The sequence below is a fragment of the Echinops telfairi genome, unplaced genomic scaffold (assembly GCF_000313985.2).
Source record: "Echinops telfairi isolate 266 unplaced genomic scaffold, ASM31398v2 ScPeMD7_7457;HRSCAF=8495, whole genome shotgun sequence".
In the NCBI taxonomy this organism is placed as follows: Eukaryota; Metazoa; Chordata; class Mammalia; order Afrosoricida; family Tenrecidae; genus Echinops; species Echinops telfairi.
Window position 1 is genome coordinate 28601337 of NW_022111357.1, and position 26220 is coordinate 28627556.

At 54.0% G+C, this 26220-nt stretch overlaps 1 protein-coding gene across 1 annotated transcript in view; it reads right to left on the minus strand.

The window, feature by feature from the left end:
• Positions 1–11498: 11498 nt before the first annotated feature.
• Positions 11499–26220, minus strand: part of NECAP2 (NECAP endocytosis associated 2) — a 16500-nt gene continuing 1778 nt past the window's right edge. The window contains exons 2-8 of the mRNA XM_045298948.1: positions 24257–24568; positions 20107–20211; positions 19949–20030; positions 19032–19140; positions 15185–15347; positions 13325–13403; positions 11499–12553 (exon numbers count right to left, since the gene is read on the minus strand). Coding sequence (XP_045154883.1) covers positions 12505–12553; positions 13325–13403; positions 15185–15347; positions 19032–19140; positions 19949–20030; positions 20107–20211; positions 24257–24568 — 899 coding nt within the window. The 3' untranslated portion in view covers positions 11499–12504. The remainder of the gene's footprint in view (positions 12554–13324; positions 13404–15184; positions 15348–19031; positions 19141–19948; positions 20031–20106; positions 20212–24256; positions 24569–26220) is intronic.

Sequence of the window (26220 nt, forward strand, 5' to 3'; positions counted from 1 at the left end):
CCCCCCCACAAAAAAAGAAAGGAAACATGTTTCAGTTAGAAGTCCACCTCCAAAGAGAAAACCTGCTCCCCAGGGGTCTCTTGGGTGTGATCAGGGTGAAACAGATTGCCAAGCCTTTCTTCCACGGCACTACCAGGGGGGGTTTGAACCCCTAACGCGCCACAGCACTTTTCACCATTCAACATCAACTTCTGTTGTGGAGAGCAAACCAGGGAATACTGCATGGCTTAAATTCAGGAAAGGTGTGACTCCGGGGTCTATCCTCTAACCAGATTTACTCAATTTGTATGCTGAGCCAATCATCAGAGAAGCTGGATTATATGGCATCGGGATTGGAGGAAGGCTTGGTAACAGCCTGCAGTATGCAAATGATACCACTTGGCTTGCTGAAAGTGGTCTTGAAGGATTCGCTGATGAAGATCGATAATTACAGCCTTCACTATGGGTGACAACTCAATGTAAAGAAAACCAAAATCCTCACAACTGGACTGATAAAACAGGATAAACAGAGAAAAGACTGAAGTTGTGAAGGACTTCATCTTGCTTGGATCCACAATCACTGCTCACGGAAGCAGCAGTCAAGAGATCAAGGGATGCGCTGCATTGGGTCAATCTGCTCACAAGACCTCTTCAGAGTGTTGAAAAGCAAGGATGTGACTTCAAGCACTGAGGTGTGCCTGCTCCAGGCCACGGCGTTTTCACTCGCCTCACACGCATGTCAAAGTTAGACACTGAGTAAGGATGACCAAAGAAAAGGCAACCCATTTGAACTGTGAGTTAGCAAAGAATATTCACAGTGCCGTGGCCTATCCAAAGAACAAACAAATCTGTCTTGGAAGAATAGCCAGACTGTTTTCAGAGGCCAGGATGCCAAGACTTCGCCTCACGTACTTCGGACATGTTAGCAGGAGAGACCAGGCCCCAAAGGACATCATGCTTGGTCAAGTGGAGGGGCATTAAACAAACAAAAAAGCAATGTCCTCAATGAGATGACACCGTGGCTGCAACAATGGACTCAAACCTAAGAACAGCTATGTGGACTGTGCATTTCGGTCTCCTGTGCACAGGGTCATATGGGTCGGAAATGACTCGGTGGCAGTGAACAGCAGCAAGGGGGGAACCATGAGGGACAGAGGGAGTGAGGCGTTATCGCCTAAGAGGGACTTTCTGTTTGAGGGGAGGAAAAACTTTCAGAGGTTGACAGGAGGTATCTGCCCAACACGATGAGTGAATTGTATATTTCAAACCACGAAAACAGCAAAAATTAAAAAGTCACTTTCTGAGCGCTCTACCCCTGACCTCCCTGGCAGTCGACTGTTTCCTCGACATAGAGGTTGTCTGTGTCTCCTCCCAGGGCAGGGGTTAGGTCTGCCTGTGGCCCAAAGCCTCATGACAGTTGTTGAATGAATGGGTGCTCCAAACCCAACCCAACTCACTGACATTGAGCCTGCCTCACAGCAAGCCTGTGGGACTCCACAGGCTTCGGTGAAGCGGAGGGGCAGCAAGAGAGGAAGACCCTCAAGCAGATGGACTGGCACAGTGGCAATGGTGAGGACGGTGCGGGCCCAGGCCGAGTTTTGTTCCATTGTACACAAGGGCGCTATGGGTCAGATCCAACTCCAAGGCCCCCAACAATAATCACAACTGCTATGGGTAGAAAGCCTCGACTCTCTCCCGTGTATCAAACGGATGGTTTCGGATGGCTGACCTTTCACATTAGTGGCCCGACATGTAACTCACTACCCATCACCAGGACTCCTTAAATGAAGGCCAAGGGATATGTATGTCATCATATGGGAAAGTAAAGGGTCAGGGAGAAGAAAACGATCTCCCTGGCAGTAGATGATGTCACCCACCGATGGGGTCACTGGAGAGACAGAAGTGAGCATAAATCCGTACCTGGGGGATTCCCTTGAGCTCAAGGTACCAAGCTAGAAGGGCCTGTTTTGGAGGCTGGAAGGGTGTGGAGCCTCCAGGGCTCACTCAAGTCCAGGGTTTGAGAGGAAGATTGGGAAGGGAGTAATTAAGTCAGGGCTAGGGCCCAGGCTCTGCTTTCTAGTGGATGGGAAACTCCTAAAATCCAGGCTCAGAGCTGGGGGGAAGGGAGGGGGGGCGGTGTTGGGTTCTTTCCTGAACCCTACACCTGGCTGAGCACCCCTGGCGGGTCTCAGCGCTGTTGGCCTGCCTGGCACAGGCTCAACTGAAGAACACTGGAAAACTGGCATGTAAACAGACAGGACCCTGACACCCACCACCACCACAGCTGTGTCCCAACACCAAGTCAAATAGAACCATAGGATCGCAGGGGGATTAGTGAGGTCCAGCTAGGGGGTGTGAATGGATCAAGGTGGGGATGGAGCTTGTTTTAAAAGGTGGGCCTCACGCCCCATTTTGGAAGCCTCGAGTAGCGGGCTCCTGGGCAACTCCACGGGCGGCTCTGGGCCTCGGTTTCCTCCCCGGTGGATAATCTGGACAGGCGCAGGCCAGCAACGTCCCACCGGAGCAGGGCGCCCAGGAGGACGATGGGCGCAGGAGGCCTCCAGCGCAGAGGGGTCTGTGGGCACCTCGAGGGCGCGGCGCCCGCACAACACCCCGCCCCGCGAGGATCAGGGAAGCCTTGGGGGATAAGCGGGAAGCAGGATGTCCGCGGACGGTGGCTGCAGGCGCCCAAAGTGCCCCGAGCGCCCCGGGAGCCGCGGACGCGGCCCGCCCCCACCTTGCGCGCGCACCATAATTATAACCTCAGCCTCCCGGCGCGCTCGCAGCCGCCGCCCGTCGGGGGCGCGCATGCCCAGGCCCTCGGCTGCGGGAACGCGCCCCGCCTCCCCGTGCGCGCGGCCCGATCTCCTACCTCCGCGCCACGCCGCCGCCGAGGCCGGGCGGGCCAGCAGGCCGTGCTGGGCGGGGCCAGCCTCGCGCCGCGGGGCCGCGATGGGGGCGGAGCCCGCGCCGGGACCGCCCACACCCTGGTGTCGCCGGGTCCGGGGCGGGGCGAGCGGAGCCTGGCACCCGCCGCTGAGGTTCATAGTTCGTAACACAGCGAGTGCTGCCCTCACAGGAGGGCATGGGCGGCTCTGGGCAGCCCAGTACAGAGAGATTATTAGCAGTATTTGCATAAACGGGAAAGTGGACATCAGGCAAGCGGATCAAGGTCATTCCGATGCAAGGTGGTTGATCGGATTCGTAATCTCAAAGCTGTAAGGAGGCCCACTAGTCTCTGGCCCGGTCTTTCTTATTAGGGGCCGTGGAATCGATTTCCACTCATAAAGATCCCTAAACCCTGGCCTCGGAGAAGTGAGTCAACTCCGAGACAGACCATTGATGCCTCTCCCTCTCCACATAACCCACGGAAGCAATACGAGGCTTCAACTCCGAGATCCCGGGGGAAAGAGCGATTTTCTTGAGACCTTGGAAAAGGCATTCTGGCCTTCAGTTGTAAAATCAGTTCCCCATCCCTTCTCAGGACTCCTGGCTGGTGTGCAGGTTAACATTGGACTGCAACCCACAAGGCTGGTAGTTCAAATTCACCAGCCTCTCTGCAGGAGAAAGACCAGGCTTTCTGCTCCTGGATGGATGTACAGCCTCAGGAACCTACAGGGGAGTTCTGCTCCGCCCTCGGGGTTGTTGTGAGTCAGAACTCACTCGATAACAGTGAGGTTTTTAATCCCTTTTCACAGGCTCACGAAGGAAGACCCCTTACACGACCAGGGCACTCTGCCCCCGAGGAGACCATGTGTTGAGAAGATGCCTACAACAGTACAACAGGCAGCTGCCTAAAATTCAAGTCCAATTCAGACACAAAAAACAAGCGATAGAACTGCTGACGGCTGGCAGCAGAGAATACCAGAACGTTTTTCTTTGGGTTTTATTGACTATTAAAGATCCTAACCAACTATGGATAACATCAAGAATGGGAATTCCAGAACACTTCATTGTGCTTATGCAGAACCTATATAGACCAAAAGGCAGTCTTTCAAACAGAACAAGGGAAAACTGCATGATTTTAACTCAAGAAAGATGTGTGTCATGGCTGTATCATTTTACCATACTTAATCTGTATGCTGAGCAAATAATCCGAGGAGCTGGATTATATGAAGACAGCACACCATCAGGATTGGAGGAAGTCTTATTAACAACCAGGGATTTCAGATGACACAACCTTGCTAGTGAAAATCAAAGACTGCAGCCTTCAGTGTGGATTACAACTCCATATAAAAAAAAAACCCAAATCTTTACCATTGGACCAATAGAAAACAGCATGATACATGGAGAAAAGATTGAAGTTATGCAGAATTTCTTTTACTTGGACCCACAATCAACGCACATGGAAGCAGCAGCCAGGAAGTCCAGAGTAAAGGGAGCGCTGTGGTCCTCAACCATAGCCAGTCTCTACCTCCTTCTCCATCCCCACAGAGGGAGGGTGCTGTGACACCTTGCCTTCTCACATGTCCACAGAAACCTTCCCCCCTCACCATTCTGCTGGTGCCATAGCCAATCAGGGAGAGGCATGGGCTCCTTTTAGACAATTATTTCAGCCTCCCAGTGTCTTCAGGGCTGGGGGAGGGCAGTGCTTTGTTTGAAGAAGCATGTTTCATTGGAATTCTAAGAAAATTGGAAAACAGTAAATCCTCAGAAATGCTCATAGGCCACAAGCACTGGGTCTGCATTTCCAGGAGAGTGAGATGACCCCGTGTGCCATCAGTAGATGCGGGAGGGCTACTATCCGAAAGGGTGACTGTTCAGAGGCACCCAGGACAGGCCTGCACTCTGCTTTCCAAAGGCCTCAGCCTTGGAAACCTCCCAGAGCAGTTCTACTCTGCAAGCATGGGGGTCTCGCTGAGAGTTGGAATTGATTCACGGGGGACCTATATGTTTTTCAAAGAGGGAAACAAATGGCTCTAATGTCTGAGTTACTCTGAGCTAGAGGGTGCTAACGTGCCCTTTGGGCTCTGCCACCGAGCAAGTTCAGTGGCAGGGAAGCATGGCTGTGACAGGGACGAGCATTCAATCGAGAGTTCTGGGTCCATCCCTGGGGTCAAGGGGCAGGGGGTGGCACAGGTTGGGAGCAGGATCTAGTACCCCTAAGGTTCCCCTAGCCCAGCTGAGGAAGGGCTGATCTCTGCCATCAACATGGCCTGCCCATTAGGGGTGAACCCCCATTGGTGACCATGGGGGCTTGTGACCCCAGTTGGAGTCTTCCAACCTGTTGGGTCTCTACCTAGGCCCTGACAGGCCCATAGTCCCCCCCTCTCTCCCCCAGTCCACTTCTAATCCTGTCCCTCCAGAGCAAGTCTTCCCCTCCCTCCCTCCCGAGCAGTGGTTCTTGACCTTCCTAATACAGCGACCCTTGAATACAGTTCATGTTGTGGTGACCCCCAACCATAAAATTATTTTCATTGCTACTTCCTAACTGTAATTTTGCTATTATGAATTGTAATGTAAATATTTGATATGCAGGATGTATTTTCATTGTTACAAATTGAACATCATTAAAGCACAATGATTAATCACAAAAACAATATGTAATTATATATTGTGAAATATTTATTTCTAATTACAAATAAATGAAATTTTGTCTTGAAGCATGGTGTAGCATGGGTAACAGTTGTAATAGAACAGCAAACTGCATGGCTACATGTGGTGACAGTATGCATAAAAGGCCAGTGTCAGTGCAAGGGTAAAGATAGCTTCTTTCTCACCAGATCGGAAATACGTGTTTTCTGATGGTCGTAGGCCACCCCTGTGAAAGGGCTGTTCGACCCCCAAAGGGGTCCCAACCCACAGGTTGAGAAGCACTGCTCTAGTGTTCCTCCTAGCCCCCACCCCTCCTTCCACGGGCCCTGCCCAGACCCCTCTCCACCAATACCTGCCCTCCTGGCTGTGCCCGCACTGTGCTGACTGCTTCCTCCCATCCTGGCCTAGTCCTCCTCTGACCACTGCTATGAAGCAGGTTCTAGGTTCATCTTCAGTTTACAGAAGAGGAGGTGGAAGCAAGATTTTGGGAAAGACAGCAGTCTCTCTCCCCTTTATCTTTTTATACCTGGGGCCCAAAGGAGCCAGCTCAAGGAAACCCCTGTTCTCTCCCGAATGCTGGAGGGTAAATACTTACCTCTGCTTCCCACGGAGGCCTCTAATTCCCTATTCGAAGAGCCTGGGTCCCCTACTGTGCCGACTCCTTGGCTCAGTTCAGTCTGGCCTGTGGCTATTTGAAATCCCAGGGCTGACACCACTGGTCATTCGGCCTGTGCCCAGGTGGGAGCCAGCACAAGCAGGTAAGCTAGGTGCTCACCTGCTCACTGCAGAGGGCTCTGAATCTGTGCACCTCAGGTAACTGGGAAACAAGGTTGCTAAGGTTGAACGCATGGCAAATCCTAAGCAGGGTTGGACTCTACCCACCATCAGTAAAAACCACACTAACCAGGAGGCTTAGAAGACAGGCGTTCCGATTAACTAGATTTGCTGGATCAGTGGGTTAACTTGGAAAGCCTTTTAAAATACCTGACCTCCAATTAAAAATAGAAAGAAAAAAAAAATACCTGACCTCCAATCGCTGAACGAAGAAAACCGGGTGTCCCTCGAGACAGGTCAGTAAGAAATGGAAATCCTTAATCTGGCATGCAGTCGGAAGTGAATGCTGCTGCAAACTACAGGTGTTTGGAACCGGATCCTTTCCCAATCTAGTGTCCAGGTAAGACCCTAACCCTGCCCTCCCCCTCCACTGTAGCCTTGCCGAGCCCCTGGCTGAGCCAACTCCTGACCCACAGACACTGATAGTAAATGTGTTGCTTCAAGCTGGTAGCAATAGGTAACTAGCACAAGATAGGCACCAAGGGTTTTGGAGATGGATAGTATGGACAAGTGAGAATCTGGGGCCCTGGGAGGCCACTTAGCATGCTCCTTGGGGTCTCTATCCCCCCTTCTTTCCCGTGCAGATGCTACCGCTTATGAAATGTGTGCCTGCCCTGTTGTAGGCACAGAATGCATAAAACTCCATCATCACCACCACTGCCCCAGGGAGGGAGGCAGCTACTGCCACCTGACTCATGGCACCCTATGTACAACCAACCGCACCAAACTGCCATGTCCTGTGTCAGCCTTATGAGGGCCAGTACATTCAGGAGCCCACTACTGAAGACACTGTGCTGATCCATCTGACAGCGGGTCTCCCTCTCCCTCGCTGGCCCTCGGCTTCCCCTTCTCCAGGGCTAGCCCACGTGATGACATGTCCGGAACAAGGAGCGGGACAATGCTCTGTGGTGATAGGCTTCTTTGGTTAACTGCTGAGGTCCGTCACTCGGCCTTTCTTCCTGGCCTGTTCGAGTCGGGAGCGCTGCTGAAACCTGCCCTCATGGGTGATTCCTGTTGGAAATGGAGGTGGCGGAGCTACCACCCATCAGCCTCTCGTAAGCCACCACAGCGTGACTGAGGTAGGTATAGAAATAAGCCCAAACGCTGAGGTAGGTATAGAAATAAGCCCAAACGCAGTGCCTCCTGGCTCTTCAGGCCCCGGTGGGCCCAGCAGAGATCGCCCTGTGGTTTCACAGAAACAGAATCGCCGCATCTTCCTCCAGAACCGCTGGGTGGGTCCCAACTGGTGGCCTTTTGGTGAGCAGCTGAGTGCGTAACCACCGAGCCCAGGGAGCCGTGACCAGTCAGTGGGGGCCGTGCTGCACCCACACTTTCACAACCGCAACCCCCCTGCCACCCAGCTCTACTGTCCCACAGGTGTGGGGGGAAGTCAGATACTTGTTGCCAGACTGCTGTCTCATCCCACAGCAGGGCTGGGCCTGCTCCCTGCTGCTGGAGACAATGGACTACTTCTCTCTGGAGCCAAAGGCCATTAGTTTAATTCCTGTGGGCGGAGTTCACACCCAACTGATAATGGTTCCTATGGAGACCCAGAATCAAGTTAAGCTGCTACCAGAAATCTAGGATCTGCCTATCTTGCCGCATGTACACCCCCAATCCCTCCTCCTTCTGTAGTGCATTGTCCCTAGATCACCTCCTCCCATCACTGTAATACCTGTAGCACAACCCTTTCCTGTGACGTATGTCTTCACCTGTAATGTGGGGGCTTGCACGTCCCCAATGTCCCCAGAGAGTATAAAAGCTTGGGGAGCATTAAAGTTCTTCCTCACTCCCTCCACGTGGACCACCAAGCGGGGCTGAGGTGAGCATGCTACCATAAAATGTATCTCACTCCATTTATTTCTATATATCTCTTTTATCTCTCATGCTCTCTATAACTTTACTATAATATTTACTTATTATCGCTGTACAATTGCGCCTACCAAACCCGTAGTGATTGTGCTAGGAGCTGGCTTCTTCTGGCACACAGGCTCTCTCAGGTCCCCACCTATCAACCTCTTGTACTGACAGGAGACCCGACGAGGCAGAGCGAAACTCCCCGTGGGTTCCCAAGGCCGTAATCTCTGTGGGAGCAGGGGCCTCATCTCTCTCACGGAGCAGCCTGTGGGCTCAAACTGCTGACCATCTGATGGTTAGTACACCGACATGTCACCCGCTAAGCTAGCAGAGTGGCTTGGTGGGCCTGCAGACGACTTGGCAGAGCTCATCCCTTCCGTAGAGAAGAGGCCATCGTGTGCAGATTCCCCAAGGACCAGGTGACTGTGAACCCAGGGGCGGCTGAGGCTGTGGCAGTGGGGGCCGGAACAGGGAGGACACCTTTTCCTTACAGCACTGGAGCTGTAGAAAGTCATCCGACATTTTAGGATTTTTCTCCTGATTACAGATCCAACCAGGAGTCTTGGTGGTGCAATGTTTAAGCACTTGGCTAGGAACCTAAAGGTTGGTGGTTTGAATCCACCAGCCGCTCCAGGGTGACCTGCTCCCCAAGCCCCTGGTGGGCCAGGTCTGCTCTGTCACATGGGGTCCCTCAGAACCAGCATCAACTCAACAGCACATGACGAGGACAGATCCGAGACCGGCAAATCTAAAAACAGAGAAACAAAGAATATTAAAATCACCTGTAACACTGCTTGCCAGCAAAAGATGAAAATAGCCTCTATTATCTACTGCTTTGCGTGACAACTCACCCCACACTTAGCGCCTGAAGACACCCCCGCTGGTTCTGTCTGAGGGTCAGGCATGCAGGGCAGTGTCCCGTGTCCTTTGGCTCTGGGTCTCTCACAGGCTGTGGTCAAGATGTCGGCGGAGAGATGCACTTTCAAGGTAGGGTCCTGTCCGTGGAGGACTATGGGGCGAGGGCCCCCTTTCTTTATAGCCAGAACCCACTGTCTGCTGCCAGCCCCCATAGTTGACTTCCTCAACAGGCCAACAGTGCAACCTCGTCACACCTCACCTGTGCTTCTTCTATTGGGGAGCGGCATGGCAGAGCCTGCCCACCTTCGCTGGGAGGGGATGACCCGAGTGCAAATCCCAGAATCGGTACTGGGGGCCTCCGGGCTACCACTCCAAACTCAGTGTATCCCAATCCTTTTCCACCCCCCACCCCCCGTTGTGTGAGGACCAGCTCAGGTCTCAAAGACCCCAATCCCAATGCCCATTTCCTACCACCCATTTTATCCCCCGCTACCCCTGAAGACTCGCAAGCTTCGGTCAGGAATGTAAGGAAGGGTGGTGTCTGGTTTGACAGTCAGGGTTTCCCGAGGACCCTGAGCCGGTGGCAATTGCTTTTCTGTTGGTGTGAGCGAGCGCCGAGCCGCCTTCTGCCACACCAGATTCCAATTAGATCCCTGATGGCCGTACCTCATCAGCAGTTACCTCCGCTTCCTTATAATTAATCGTTCTGGGCATGCCATTTGACACTTCCAACTGTGACCAGTTAACACCAAATTATGCAGCTTATGACCTGACTCTAAGTCCCGGTAATTAGGGCTACATTAGCCAATGGGCACTTGCTGGCGCTTACAAACCTCATCTGTGCGGTACCCAGCTTACAGGAGGTTGTGGTCCCACATCTGACCACGGGAGTCCAGAACCATCCATGACACGCGGTACTTTGAATTAGGGATTTCCTCTATAAGTTTTCTCATTCCCACCCGCCTCACAGGTGGGAAGTCATGTGGATGAAAAAATACAAGTTACTACCCAGAATCCTGATGCTTGCTTTGTCCTTGTTCCATGGGCAAGCGGAGACCCTGTCAGAGAAGCACCAGACTGCAGTCCGCAAAGTCGGTGCTTCAAGCCTACCAGCTGCTCTGTGGGAGAGCGAGGCCGCAATCTGCTCCTGTAACCAAGGACAGCCCCAGAATCCCACAGGTTTCCACATTCACCTGCCGCCTTCCACAGCAATTACAACTCACTGTAAAGAAAACTCCAATCCTCACAGACAACAAACACTGCGACCCATGCAGAGGAGACCGGAACTGCCAAGGATTTCATCGTCCTTGGCTCCATAAGCAACGCTCATGCAAGCAGCAGCCAATCCAAAAGTGTATTGCAACTGGAAAATCCGCTGCACGAGACTTCTTGAACGTGCTGGAAAGCCAGGACCTCACTCTGAAGAGGAGGGAAGGGCACCTGGCCCAAGCCATGCTGTCTCATATGCACGCCAGAGTTGGACACAGAACAGGAAGAGCAAAGAGTGGATGCATTTGAACGACGGGGTTGGGGAGGCATCGTGAAAGTGCCGTGGACTGCCCGAGGCCCATGCAGAGCTCCCTAGAAACAAGGCTGGGAAGACTTGGACGCATGTACTGGAGAGACCAGTCCCTGGAGAGGGACATCAGCAGAGCAGCAGCGACAGAGGAAGACTCCCAATAGGCTGGATCGACACAGTGGCTGCAACAAGGGCTCCCACATCGTAACTGCTGTGAGGACAGCACCGGACTGGGCAGTGGCATTCTGTTGCGCAGTGTCGCCATGAGTCGGACCCGCCTCAATGGCAGTGGTTTGGGGGGTTTAGGCACATTCACAATAGTTTGATTCACAAGCACGCATGGAGATGGCCTCCGATCATTTCCTTCCGTTTCTTGCAGGGTGGCCATAAGTCAGCGGCCAACTTGCCAACAGCTAAAAATAACAGCATTGTTGATTAGTCAGAACGGCAGCTTCCCGACCCAGTGGTAAAAGTTGCAGCTCTTACAGAATCCTCCGGCAAGGGCACCGCGTGACTCTCCACCCTTCCTGCTGAAGCAGACCTCTCCACATTGGAGGTCTTGTGGGAGGCGGGCCCAGGCCCCACTCCCACTTCAGAAGGCAAGGAGTCGCTCGGGGGCCACCGTTTCCTTTCAAAGAGAATTCGGCCCTGTGGGAAACAATTTCAACGACTTCCACCATCGTTCCCAGGAGCGGAGACACGCTGCGTGCCTAGATGCACCACAGAGAAGTGTCTGACTACCTCAGGGCATTAGGGTCCAAGTCTCACTTTGACCAAGCCGACACCCTGGCCTAGGACTTTACATTGTGACTTGGGCTGAGAGGGGACAGAGGCAGCTGCCAGTCTAGCTGGGGCATCTTGAAGTATGTAGGTTCAGCAGCCATACTGCCAAAAACACTTTAGTCTTTCACAAATATTGACAGAGCAAAAAATATTTATTTTCCCTTAGAAAATTAGGGTCCCACATTTAAGGCCAACACTTTTAGTTCACAGTCTTGACCCTTCACAAAGAAAGCTTTCAGCGGAGCAGGAGGATGCATCCATACAAGGAATTTCAGAGGTGTGCTCAGATAAAATGATTTCTGACGAACCGGGAATCCAGGACAGCCCGGACTTTCAGTTCACGCCAAGTCCCTGAAGGAGAGAAACAAGCAAGGAGTCTGCAGACAAGGCACTTCCAGAAATCTCCAAGGAGTAACCCAAGTTGGCCAGGGAACCTTGAGCCCCTAAGCCCCCAGTGGTCAGGAAGGCTGACTGCCTCCACGAGACAGTGCCCACCTTCTGCCCACTCAGTGCCAGCTCTCTTCCAGCGCCTATCTCAGCCCTGCACTGCCTACCCAGTCTGGAAGGCAGTGGAAGCCGGGCACCGTGGCGGAGATGCCCGCTGCTTCCTGAAGCTCAGGGCAGTCCTGTGCTGAAGGGGAATGCCTCCAGGCCCGTGCAAAGTCAAGGAGTTAGTGCAGATCAGCATATTTGCAAAGCAAGCAAATATTACCAAGGGAATAAAAAGCTGCTTAGTACTGATTTCCCTCCAGCCACGACATCTTAAGTGGCCATAGCCCATGGGGGTGCAAGAGGTGTCCCTCCACACGGGGACGAGGCCACTGGATGCAGACAGCACACTCGAGCCCTTCTTTTGCTCTTGAGGCCTGTGTTTAATACGGTCGCTGACCGGAGGGCTCAAGTCTCAGCCGCTCGTGGCAAAAGCACGGAGGAGAGGGGCTCCGGGAGCAGTTCTCCTCAGTGTGTGTCCTCATCACACAGGGGGCCCAGGCACTGGGTGACAGAGTGCCAGGTGCCAGCCTGTTAGAGGAGCCAGGCTTGAGGGGAGAGTCGGGCTCCACCTTCCAGCAGCTAGTGCTTTGCCGTCCCGATGCGGCGCCTCCTTTGCTGAAGCTGTCAGAGGGAGGCGGGTGCACTGCTCAGAACTGCACCCAGTCCGTGCCCGGCTGAGTCTGGCCGGACGCTGACCTGTCAAAAGGAAGACAGGGGGGCGTGGGGGTGTCAAAGGCTTGAAGATGCAAAACAGATAAAAGTTATCTTTTCGCTCAGAATGTTCTAGAGTAGGGGTCAGCAAATCATGGTCCACAGGACAAATTGGGCCCTCTGCCTGTTTTTGCAAATAAAGTTTTATTGGTACACGCATGCCCATGCATTCACTTACTTGTCTGTGGCGACTTTCATGCTACAACTTGCTGACTGGTTGCAACAGAGACTATATGGCCCCCTAAGCCTAAGAGATTTGCTAGCTGGTCCTTGATGGGAAATGTCTGCTGGTCCCTGGCCCAGAGCATCTGTGAGGGGGCTTCAAATCATTTGTGGAAATGGTGAATTAAAAGATCATGGGATTTTGCCACAAACCTTCCTTGCAGCCCCCTCGTATGTACAATAGTGAAACAGGAATTTGGCATCTCTTCACCCTGACTTCAAAGGAAGGCTTGATATTTTATGGCGCCAGGAAGGGCCAGAGAACTAGCGGAGCTTCCATGCAGGGGGCCCACGCAGGTGGCCAGGCAGGCCCTCTAGCTCTCAGGTTGGTGTTCTGGGGCACAGGGAGAGGGACGCACTGAGGACAAGCAGCCACGGCTGTGAGTGGTTCAAAGGACTGGGAAGGTTTGCAGGGAGAGCAGCCACACACTTCCCTGGGGCCCAGTGCTCTGGATACCCTGAAAAGGCCCAACCAGCCAGATGGGAGAGAAGCAGCCCTCACCCGTCCCACCAGGAGAACTCGATCCTCCTCACCCTGTGCACTTGGTAAAGTCGCCCCAGACATCAGCGGTGGCAGCCTTGGGCTGCGGCCAGGACACGGTGGCACCTCCTCCTATTGATGGTGAGGGGTGGGAAGGAAGAAGAGTCAAAGATCTCTTTTTCATCGGTTGTCCCCAGGGTACCCCAATCAGGCCATGAGGCCAGGTGAAATGTATTTGGGGACGAGAGAGCACCAATGAGCTGCCACGCTTCCCCTGCTTCTCACCAGTCCCAGAGACTTCTGGGGAAAAGGCCAAGGGCCACACACAGCTGCAGGAGGGAGGTGTGGCAGTGAGGTGAGCTACATGCTCACACCGCTCAGACCTATTTTCAACCGTTTATGTTGAAATCAGTCAAAAACCTGGTCCTCACTGTCCCGGTTTCTTGGATGGAGAATGCCCACCCAATCCACAGGCCATCCTCATGAGCAGCCGCTGAGCGGATGTCCCGACATGCAGTGCCAGCTAGCCGGTGTAGGGGCTAGGAAGGGCCTCTCAGGAGTGACCGAGCAGTGGACAGTGCTGCCTGGCAGCTCCCGCAGGGCTGCCAAGTATCGCTTCTGAACACCCTGTGCCTGGGACTCTGTCTCCCTCATTTTGCTGCTGCTCTGACCCTGGGCTGGGCGGCTGGGTAAAAGCAGGCTCTCGACAGACTGGATTCTACAGTTCACCATGTGGTTGACACCGACTGACTCATTTGCGCCTCACCACCAGCCCTGGGAAAGAGGGGGCGAGGTGTGTGACCTCATGCAGGCCCCTTCAGTCTGTTTCCTCATCTCTAAAATGGGGTGGGGCGGGTACAAGACCAGGGCAACTGCAGAGGCCTGGACGGAGGGTCAGATGAGTGAATATATGTAGAGCCTCAGGCAGGTCAGTGACAAGGATGCGAGTATCCACAAAATGCAGCTAACGTTTAGTGGGCATTCCAGTGCTCTAGACACGTGTCTCTGTATCCCCACGAGAAACCTATGCCTGAGGCATCACTTCCCGAAGGTCCCCAAGATGTGAACGGGGCAGTTCGGGAGCACGCAGAAAAGCACAACAAAGTAAACGAGCTCGGGGCCATCGGGTCGATTCATCAAGACCCTTCTGGGCAAGGTAGAAATGCCCCTGTGGGGTCCTGAGATTAGAACTCTTTACCGGAATAGAAAGCCTCATTTTTTCCCAAGGAGTGGTTGGTGGTTTTGAACTGCCGACCTTGCCAGTTAGCAGTCCAACAGGTAACCACTATGCCTCTAAGGCTCCGGAGCAGGCAGAAGTGCTCAACAAAGGTCAGCTATTCCGGACTTGTCATCTGAAACCATTTGCCTGGGGACTCCAAGCCTGGGGGGCAGGGATTGGTGCAGGGTCCCCAGCATCAAAAGCTCAGCAGTGGGGAGGGCAGCGTGGAAACGGCAGGTGAACATGGCTGTACAGCTCAAAGAAACATAATCGAAGTCGGAGAATGTACAGGTGGAAACTCAAACTGGAGTATGCCCGTGCCTATTTCCAACCACTGCAAGAGAAAGCTGTTAGTATAAAGAAACACTAGCGACCAGGGCTGCTGGCACCCAGACTTCAGTGGGCATCAAGTTCTGCAGGGAGCACAGCGAAAATGCAGATTCCTGGCCCTCCATCCCCAAGCTCAGCAGCTGTCCTATGACCTCCTCTGCGAGACAATGCATACGGTACTAGCTGCAAAGGCTGGAGGGCCGAGTCCCCCCAGAGGCGCCTGGGAACAAAGGCCTGGTGACCTACTCTTTCAAACACCGCCCTTGACCATCCTACGGGGAAGAGCTCTCCTCGGACACACACGTCGGCAGACAGTTGTCAGAACCGACTCAGTGGCACTGGTCGACAGTCACTGGGCACTGACCTGAACTGGGAGCCAGGGACTCTCCAACAGCCGGCTGCTCTCTGGAGGGCAGGACGAGGGTGGAGACTTTGCCCCCGGGAGGAGGAGGAAGCAGGCTCAGGCCCCCGGTGCTGGCAGGCCGGGCTCGGGGCATGCCGGAGGCCCCGTCCTTCTTCTTCATGTTCTAGAGAGAGGAAGGCCACCACTCCGTTCTGTGGGGTCCTCACAAGGAGAGGCCAGGTGACTGCCTAACCAAGATGGTCCACAGCCCTCCACGCCGTCGCATGTTAGAAAGCTGTCGGAAGACGCTTTCAAGAGCCAGCGACTGACTCTGCTTATCATCACGGGGACTGCAAATCAAAACGAAGCGCCATCCCATGCCCTCCAGAGTGGCCACGATGAAGATCCTCAGGCCCGAGAAGGATGGGGGCACCAGAACACCCACATGGCTGCTGGGCGTGCAGACTTGGAAAACCACCTGGAAGAATTCAGCCAAGGGGAATGCTAAACTCTGACCCCACCACAGACACATGGACACATGTGCACCAAAGGCCATGGCCTCACACACTCACAGCCCTGCTGTTAGATAGCGCTCCACGAAGGGAGACAACGGACAGCTTAAGACACTGAAATCACAGCAACAGTATTTCACTGATCCTGGGTTCACGAAGAGGGGGGAGGGCGGGGAAAAGAGAGGAGCTGATTCCAAGGGCTCAAGTAGAAAAAAGATGTTTTGGAAATGTTGATGGCAACATATGTTCAAGGGTGCTTTATACAACTGAATGATGGATTGCCACAAGATTTGTGAGAGCCCCCCAATAAAATGATTAATAAAGAAAAAAGTAAGTGCTCCAAATGCTCCCCACCCGCCAGGGTCCACTGTCGGTAAAGTGGATAGACAAACTGGGTGTATTCTCCCCACGGGACATGGCAGAGCCAGGAATACCAATAACCGCACCCAGCAATCCGGCTGACGGGCACGAGGAGGAAAGTCGTGGACGAGGGTGAGTCGCCAAGTGTTGCTGCAGAACCACGGAGACCCTGGGAAACCAACCACCACACCAGGACGCGTCTCCCGGCTCTCGCCGGCCAGGCTGGTCCACTTCGGAAGGGAGCCTTTTCCCCAAAGCACTGGGCACTCTTCCACGGACACCACACCCACAGCGTGGTTTGGGCATTCTCGAGGGACTCTGATTGCACCCCCCTGACATGTTCCGTGAGCCCTGGGAACAGAAAGCAGTCCGAAAGGGCAAGACCAGGCTGTGGACTGACTAGTGGGAGGGGGTTTCCAACCAAGCTCCCACAGGCCCAGCCCTTGCTTCCCTGGAAGAACGGACGCCAGGACGCAAGGACACCGTCACGATGGAAAGCACTTCCTTGACACAACTCTCCTGGCATGTTCCTTGCCAACGCGGCCCTCACTTTTCTTAAACCAGCTTCCTATTAAGCTCCCAAGATATGTCATATGGGAAAATCCTATCAAGTGAGCCCCTTCAGGATGCTCCCAGAACAGCGTCCATGACCTTCTGGGCTGACCTCTCCGCCTGGAGTTGCAGTGACTCCAGCAGATCTGCAACTGTTGGACTGGACTTTTCAGAAGGCTCCGAGCGGACCAAGGAAGACCAGTGGGGTCAATGGCTGAGAGCGAGTCTGCAGCCCTCCCTCCACAGAACGTGGAGACCCGTCTACATGGGCTTTGTGTGGAATAAGCCTGCACAGGTGTGAGCTGGAACCCCAGGAGCAATACCAACTTCTCCCCAAACAAGAGGGTGTGCAGTGTATGAACCAACTCAGAAACGGGTGGCTCGGGCACACAGGGGGCAAAGCCACGAACACTTGTTAGCCATAGCCACACAACCCTGAGGGCAACGAGTCGCTGGGCCTGGGGGAGCAGGGCCATCGTCTTGGGGGCCACCAAAGTCAAGTGACATAAGAGAGTCCACCAAGACAACGTTCCACATCCTCCTTTGGTGAGTAGCAACTGAGGTCACCTAAGGTCCAACCACCGCTCTCTCCCCGCCTGGAGTGGCGGGGTCAGAAGACACACGGGAACCATCCGAGGGACTGATGCGCCCTGGGAACACCAGGCTCCACGACCCAGAGATCAGAATCAGAGCATTTCTGCCCACCACCAGCAGCTGCTCTGCGAGGGATCACAATCAGACAGGCTCATTGCTCAGACAGACCCTGGGACCTCCGTCACCCTTCAGGCTGAAGATGAACTCACCCCAGGGGCTCAATGTTCAGACCAACAATAGACAGGTCTCTAATCTATGGGGAACGGTACACTAGGGAGATAAGCACACCTGCTATGGATGGATCATCAAAAGGCAGCGCTTACCCAAGGACCAGCCTCAGGAGGGTGAGCCTAGACAGACAGAGGAACGGACCAGAAACCCAGGGAGTGGGGAGAGGGTCGAGGTGGTGAGGGGACTGCAGTCCAGGAGATGAAACAATTGTGTGAGGCATTGAATGCGCTACTCTGTGAACCTTCACCCGACTCACAGCAGACAGTTTAAAAATAAACCAATGCATGAACCGATCAAAATAAAGCCCCCAAACTGGTAACACCTAGTGTATTCAAAGTCAGGCTGGCGGTTTCTCGGGGTAAGCAGAGTCGGAGAGGGGCTGCCCGCTCCAAGTACTCTGCTTCTCACCCTGGGTGGTTTACATGCCTTTCTGATCTGGGTACTTTGCATGTATTTTATTCTACTTCAAATAAAAGGTTAAAAAAACAAACCAACCAAGCTGGAGTCGGATACCAGAACCAGGTTCAGGGAGGAAGGCGACATGGTTCCCAATTTGAGGGAAGCAGGAGTTTCATCAAGTGAAGACCGGGGACCTCAAAGATCTCCATGCAAATCCAGCCACCCAGCTATTGCTCACGCTCTGCACGGGCCTCTCCTCGGCTACACGGGGAGGAGATTTCATTCAAACGAGAAAGGATCTGTAAGCACTACCTGGTCCGCGGAGGACGCTCAGTAAGTGTTTGTTCCAGTGAGACCAACCATCACATCCCAACCAGTCCACGGGATTTGACCCGCATTGTCTTTAAGGGCCAGCTGGCCAACTTCAAGGGTCCCAAATCATCAGCAGCATGAAGCAGAAGAGAGGAGAAAGAGACAGTAAATAAAGAGGAGGAACATGGTTTTAGGGTTATAGTTTCTTCGTAAAACAAAGCCACCGGATCCTTGCCTCCCTCAAATGAGGGCTGACTCAGCTCAGCTCCCAGCCCAGCCCTTGCAGTCCAGTCCATCTTGGCAACCAAGGTGCTCACCCTTCGCTTGACCTCAGAGGGACCAGGGGCAGCATGCCAGGTGCGGAGGAGGGAAAGCCATGCACAGGACAGGGCAGCTCAAAACGGGGACAGAAGGAGTCTGAGAGAGACTGTCCGCAGAAGCTACTCTGCCCATGATGTCCCCTGATCAAGGACGCACTGGCCCTTCACCAGCACCCACCAGGATGGCTCCTCGCCCATAGCCCCAGGCCAAGACCCAGCTGGGCGTGAGCAGCGTCCCAACTCCCACTGACCAACATTAGCAGCCAGGGGGAAAGGGACAGGCGTCCCCACCCCCAGCTCCCTGTTTACACATCACCTCTCCCAGGAGGCCGTCTGTGGATTCCCTTGTTCACAGAACGGCTCCTGCCAGGTTGTGATCCCACCCTTCCACGCCCGTCCCAGCTCAACGCCAAGCCCCACAAGAGCACCAAGCCACACGTGCTCACCTCACCAGAGTGGGCCAGGTACAAGGCAGGTCCCGACTGGACGGGACTGAATTCTGATGGGATCAGCCAGGCTGGTTTGGTGACCAGTGTCCATGCAATCATGTGACTATGGCCAACAGAGCTAAGCCAGGGACAGACTCACCGCAATGTTCAGCTTGATGGTTTGGCCCTCCTTGAAGCCCAGGTCTAATTTGGGGCCTTGGTCTGGGTTCTGGGCTTGTTTGGCAAATTCACACTGCTGCTTCACCCACCTGGGGAAGAAGCGGAGAAGGAAGGTGAAGAAAGAAGACGAGGTCAGCTGCACCCACTCACCACCTGCCACTAGTCCAGGCTGGCGCACTTTTCCTTCTCTGTACCTTGAGGCAGGGGGTAGGCGTAGAGGTCAGAAGTTAGGCCTGGATTCAAATCCTGGCTCTGACAGTTACGTGCACCTCAGCCTCCACATCACCAAAATGGATGACAATTCTGCCTTAAGAATCGCAATGACAGTTCAAGGAGACCATTCCTGCGGAGGGTGCAAGCACACCCCCTGGGCCTACCCAACACCTGGCTTAAGAACTAAGACAAGGTCTCTCCCCCACCCCACCCCACCGGCTCAGAAGGAAGCTGAAGAGCCTAGACAGGTGCTCAGAAATGGAGCCTATCATAAAGGTCTCCCCTTTGCCCTCCATAAAGCTAGCACCCAGCTGCCGCCAGGGCAGAGGCAGGGCTGCCTGCGTGATGGCAGGGCACCTCCCAAGGGAGGCACACTAAAAGCACTGCCAGGGTGACTGTCGGGTGGCTGGGAATCCTACCACATCCTATTTCACGGAGAGCAGCTGGGAAGGCAACAGGGGCCGGGGCTGGGTTCCGGCTACTCAGGGCAGAAGTGAGGGCACCGTCACGGTGCCAGCTAAGTAAGAGGGCCTTGGGGGACTAGCTGAGTGGAGAGGGACCTGCCTGGAAGAGAAGGCGGCCTGTCTGGGAGTAGAGAAACCACCCAGGCATCTGGACCTGGGAAGGCACTGCATCCAGGGAAGGGAGAGATAGCACGAGCAGGTGCCTCCGGGGACCACTCACTTGAAATGGTCCTGTAAGGCAACATTGAAGTCAAAGGCATCACCTCGGTCCCCGAAGCCAACTCCAATAAAGGCCCGTCGCCCTGGGGGACAACACTTGATCAAGCCCACATTCCCTGGGCCGAGTGGGGCCGAGGGAGGTGCGAGACCCACACCTACCATTCCCATCTTCGATGCGGAGGACGAAGTACCTGCTGGAGTCGGTCACACTCTCCACAGCTGTGCCGGGAAACTGATCCACTGGGGCCTGAGCAAAGAGCTCCCCTGAAAGCACACAGCCGTCAGCCCCATCAGCCAGCCTAGCACCACCACCCCACTACTGAGCTGGCTGTGGCACCCACCAGGCCAGCCTCACTCCAGGAATCCAATCAAATCCAGTCTTGCTCAAGGAAGAACCCTTCATACAGTAGATTATTATTATTGTTATGATTTCTACTGTAACTTGCAGCATCCCATGTATCCACTCACCTGAAATGCTGATGCTCGTTTCCTTTGAATGGGGTTGTGCAGTCATTGTTGCTATCAGTCACCCCCCCACCCCCACCCCTTCCTGTATTCTCAGGGAGTCATGACTCCCATTACTGTGCAGTTGTAATGTTTTTTGTTTCATTTATTTCAAATACTTTGACATTAAAAAAAACCAAACAACTTACTGCTGTAGATTCCAAACTGCCTCCATAGGGCTCCCAAGCCTGTAAACCTTTACAGCAACAACAACCTCATCTTCTGGGGGCGGCTGGTGGGTTTGAACTGGCCACCTATCTATCAACAGCCTACTACGTAGGCAGTGGACGACAAGGTTCCTTCACATAGGGTTCCATGTGAACGAACCTACATTTCCGGGTTTCCTCAAATTAGAAGCTCTGGCATCAGAAACGCTGAAGAGCAGGCAGGCAGCTTCGCTGGCGGTGGGTTGACGGGAGGCAGAGGACTTGGAAAAGGCAGGCGCCTGAGGCTGCACAGCTCGCAGAATGTAATCAAGGCCACAGAGCCAAGACACGGAGTTATTTAAAAGTATTTTTATCAAGGGCTATAAAAATATCTCGAGAGAGCAACCAATGGGATACAATGAATTATGCCCCAATATGACTAACTTTCTTCGCCATGTTGTCCTCTTCCACACTGGCCTTCGGTCAAGGGTGAGGGGGTGGGTGGGAGGAGGGGGTGGTGGTGGTGGGGTGTGTGTCTCATTTATAAATAAATCAAAACCATTTTCAGTCTGTTGGATTGAAATTATATATCTTCCTTGGGCCCAGAACTCGAGTCAGCTTCTTGTGGAGTTGGCTTCTCCTGGGGGCCAAGGCCTAACTTCTCCAGCCTGGTGCACGGGAACATGGTGACCACCCCGAGGTAGTCACTGGAACCTGCCCCAAGTACCCCCCATGTAGGAACCCTGGGGGCGTATCTGCTGAGCACTTGAAACTAACAATCATAACAACACAAGCTCACAGCCGAAGTTCCCTGGTACTGCTGGGACAGAAATACCAACAGTGCACGGCTGGAGCAAACACAAGTGTGTTTTCTCATAGCCTAGAAGTCTGAACGGAGGGTCCCGTCTCTCTTGAGCTTCTGCTCCTGGGTGATCTTCTCAGGGCTCAGCTTCTCTCTTCCCCCTCTCTGCTTGCTAGTTTGCTGGTTGAATCTATCCCCTCTCAAAAGAGGCTACCTCCAGGTACCTCATCCTGCCTGCCTCATGCACATCACACAAGCACAATCCACTCCCAAACGCTGTCATACCCGCGACACATTTTGGAGGAACACAATTCAATCCAGACCATCCATCCACATGGGGGTAGGTCAAAATGTACTGCTGCTAGTGTTCTAATTCACAAATGCACGCGTTTATTCCAAACACATGTTTAGGCCCACCTCTGTCTGTGGGAAACAGAAAAATTTCTCCCAAATATGTTAGACTTAGGACACTGCTTGCAGCTAATGATAAAAGTTATTTCCCTTGAGGCAATCAGCCGCCAGACCAGACTGCTGTCTCACCCATTAGCTTGCTTTCTGTAGGTGGGGTTTACACCCTACTGATAATGGTTCTTCTGGAGATCCAGAGAACAGATCAAAGCAGCTCCATGCCATCCAAAGTTAAGCTGCCATCCTGAATCTAGGATCTGCCCATCTTGTCACATGTATACTCCCAACCCCTCCTCTTCCTATTGCGCAAATGTGAATGTCCCTAGACTGGCCCCCTCTCACTGCTGTATAACCTATAAGGCAACCCCTTCCTGTGACATATGTCTTTACCTGCAATTAGTGGGCTTGCCCCCATAGGTATATAGGCTTGGGTTACCAATAGAGATTCCTCTCTCTCTCTCTCAACTATATAATTGTGCCTATCAAACCTGTGATTAGTGGTGGGGGGCTGGTCCCCCCTACAACCACATCTGTCTGCATCCAACAGATGGCTGCAGACAAGTTCTTAGGGTCTTACTTTCATTTAAAACTGTGCTATTGAGCTGATTCCACCTCACAGTGACCCTAACTTGTAGGGGCAGAGGAGAACTGCTCCTGTGGGTTTCTGAGGCTGTAACTCTTCACAGGAGTAGAAAGCCTTGTCTTTCTCCTACTGAGCCGCTAGTGGTTTCGAACAGCTGACCTTGTGGTTAGCAGCTCCACTCGTAACTACTACGCCACCAGGGCTCTTAGGCTGGCCCTGGCTTAGGTAAATCACATCTACCTGGGACGGGAGACAGGGCTCTAAGGGGTGCTGTGAGAGGAGGAAGTGCCCCTGCCCACGGAGAGCCTGCAGCGCCGACTTCACCCTGGCAGCAGCAGGAGGCCAACTGGTTCTACAGCGCACTGCTGCACCTGCATCAGCTATCATGGGTTCCCGCGAGCTGGCCTCGCTGCAACTGCCAGGGTTTAACCACGTGCTTTCTACGGGTCCTGTGGTTCAGCAGTGACTGCAACCAGAGCAGAACCGAATCAAAACCCAACCCGAGGGCTGGAGCCCGAAGCTTTTGATGAATGTCTCAGCCCTGTTTTGGGTCCAGGGGCCTGGGCACCTTGGGCTGCCAACGGTTCTCACCCAGGAGGGCTTTATCCGCCCCCACCGCCTCCCTAGGCAGCAAGAGCTGGAGACATTTTGATTGCCACAACTTGGGGGAGGGCCCCTGGCATCTAGTGAGTAGATCGGGGATACTGCGAAACATCCGGTAATACACAGGGCGGGCCCATCCCAGACTCTCGGACCAATGTCACTAGGGTGGGCGGAGGCGAGAAAGGCTGGCCCCAGCTGATTACACCCATTATCTTGGAAAGTGGGCGCACAGCGTGGTCCAGTGGGCGAGACTGTGGGCTGAGAGCGATGAAAGCGGGTCCTGTGGAGGAAACACTAGCACAGGGGTCCTCAACCTTCCCCAGGCTGCCACCCTTTCATGCAGGTCCTCACGTGGTGGTGGCCTCCAATCACAAATTATTTTCGTTGCTTCTTCACCACTGTCATTTTGCTACTGTTATGAATCAGGCCACCCCTGTGAAAGGGTCGTTTGACTCCCAAAGGGATCGAGACACACAGATTGAGAACCGCTGCACTAGGTGGTCCTATGAAAGTCAGTGTCCCTGGGGCCCCGAGAGGCTCGGAAGTGTTGCCATATTCCTTTATGACATCATATTGAACATCTGTCAATTCTCCCGGCCAGAGTCCTGTCCCTGAGCTGGCTTTTATCAAAGGCCCACAAGAGACATCATGGGTGAAAGCATGAACCTCAGCACTTTGAGTGAGAAAACTGTGGCTGATGTTGCTTGTTGCATAGACTGTTGAGAAGCTCCGTCCCTTCTTCTGCCTCACAAAGGAAGGGCTGTCCAGAATAAAAATATGGCCCGTGCGAGGCCAGACCAGGCAGGCAGTGCCTGGCCCTTCTGCATAGCTCACCCAGGGGCACCCGTGACACACGACTTCTGACAAGATTTCCCTAAAGTGAACAACTGCCAGCTGACCAAACCCAGACAGGCTCGTCCTCTCATGGGAGAGCCTCGGGGAGGGTCTCCAGCTCCTGCAGTCAGGGGGACCACACCTGGGGAGTTGGCATTCTAGGGAGGAGAGGGTTGAGCGCCTTCCCCCCAGTCCTGGGCGAGGTCTACAGGGCTCCTCTAGCATTTTCCTGAGGCCTCCAAAAAGGAGCTAGCATTCCTGGTCCGAGAATACCACCTTTTATACCTGTCCCCAGGTGTAAAAGGGCGCCAGGACCTATGGCTTCCAGAACAGGTTCCCGGGACTCAAGCGGCCTGGCCAGGCTCCAGCTGCCTGGCCCTTGGCAGAGCGGGACGTGCGCCCAGCCCCGCAGGCCTCCCCTGCCATTACCTGAGGTCCTGTCCTCCAGCTTGATGTAGGCCACCTGCCCTTGTGCAGTGATCCGTAGCCGGCCACTCCATGACGGCTGCTCCAGCTGCCACTCTGCGGCCCTAACGGGGACAAAAGCCACTGAGGCGCTGGCAGGGCTCCTGCTCCCTTCCTCCGATGCCAGAGACAGACATGGAAAGGCCAAGTGGGCTGCTAGTTCTAGGCTGGGGGTTGTCAATTTTTGTTCTGGAAAAGGGCTGGAGAGTGAATGCTTTGGGTCCTCTGGTTTCTGTCGCTGCTCCTCATGCCTGTCCCTGTGCTGGAACGAGAGCACTCACAGATAGTAAGAGGACATGTGAGTGCTTTGAGTGTTTAAACCAAGTATTTTCTAGTGAGCATGGCTGTCTTTCAAGCAAGCTCAATCGGAATAAAACAAGAGCAAACTCTATGGGCAGTGAAAGCGGAGTTTCCTATCATTTTAACATTGGAGACCGCATTCAGTCTTGTAAAAATGTTAACAGCCACTCTAAGCTGGTAGCAGCCCAAGAATAGCTCAGGATGGCAAAATTCTCCTCCAGTTCCATACTACTGGGGCTGACCATTTCTGTTCGGAGACACTGCGAGGTGGGGGTGGGCTGAGCAACCCACCAAGACCCTCTCGAAGGGCCAGCACCGAGGGGAGCAAGCGGTAATACAAAGAACGGAGGCAGCCAACAAGCACACCTAGGAACCGTGAATGGTGCTCAGGAAGCACACTCTCGAGCACTTCACATGTCAGTCCAAAGGAGCTTGGGGCTTTAAAGCTCCAAAGAGGAAGAAGCTGGGGTGTTTGCTGCACTTTTCTCGGAAATTCCCAAGCATGTGCAGGCTCTCAAGAGCTCTCCTAAGACAGCCTAACTGCAGACAAGGGTCGTTTTGAGAGACGCAAATGCAGCAGGCTCTCGATTCACAGCTCAGCAAACAGAGTTTCAATTCCTCTCTCCTGGGCAACAGGCAAGCCGGGCTGAAATGCAGAGGCCGGCGGCTTCCTCTATGCCACACCGGCCAGCCCTGAGGCTGCTTGGTCACCTCACCCTCCGGGGGCCAAGAGAATCCCAACCCAGCCTACCAAAGACCCCAAGGGGGATGAGGCACAGACCACCCCAGCTTTGGGAGCCCGGCTCCATTCTGATCCCAGATCTCCCGGGGGTACCACACGTCTGCCTGTCTTCGGTGTTTTTATCACCATTTTCCAACTACATCAGTTAGGTCGTGGAGGTGGTGGCTGTCAGGAATGGGGGCACTCCCTTCTTACGGAGCAGGCCAATCCTCTTTCTAAACCCTTTGGACAAACAACTGGTAGCCCATCCCTACAACCATCAGCACAGAACAGTCAGGTTGTCCCTATCAGGTGCGCTTCTCCCTGCAGTATGCCCGGGTCCTTTTGACAGGTGATCGCTACACAGGGTAACAAAATGCAGGCAGGACAAAAGCGTCCAGACCCTAAAGGAAGTCTCCTTCCCTGCCCATTTCCCTCCCTCCCTCTCGGGCAGTTTCCTGCCTTCCCTTCTGGAGGTCCCCGTACTGTTTACGGGTCGCCAGTGAGCACTTCTCTGGCTTTCTCTCCACCTCGGATCGCTAGAGATCAGGCATTAGATTCGCGCGCAGAGAGCTGGGCAGGGGGGAGTTCCGGGGGCTCGGTCATCTGCTTCCTGCCGCCCGGGGAGTTCGCAGGTAGGGTCCCTTCCCCTTTTAAAGTTATGCAAAGATCCCGTCACGCTCAGCTCACAAAGACTACGGTCCGTGGCATCACCCCCACCGCCGCCGGGCCAAGTTCAGGGGCAGCCCCCGCCGCCAAGTCCCCAAGCAGGAGGAACCGTTTAACATCTGCGTCGTTCCGGAGGGGGTGGGGAGAGGGAAGGGGTGCGACAGACTAAACGGGCCGCAGGGCTTGGTAACCCTCCCGGCCTTGGCGTTGGCCCGGAAGAAACCGCGACCTCTCCCCG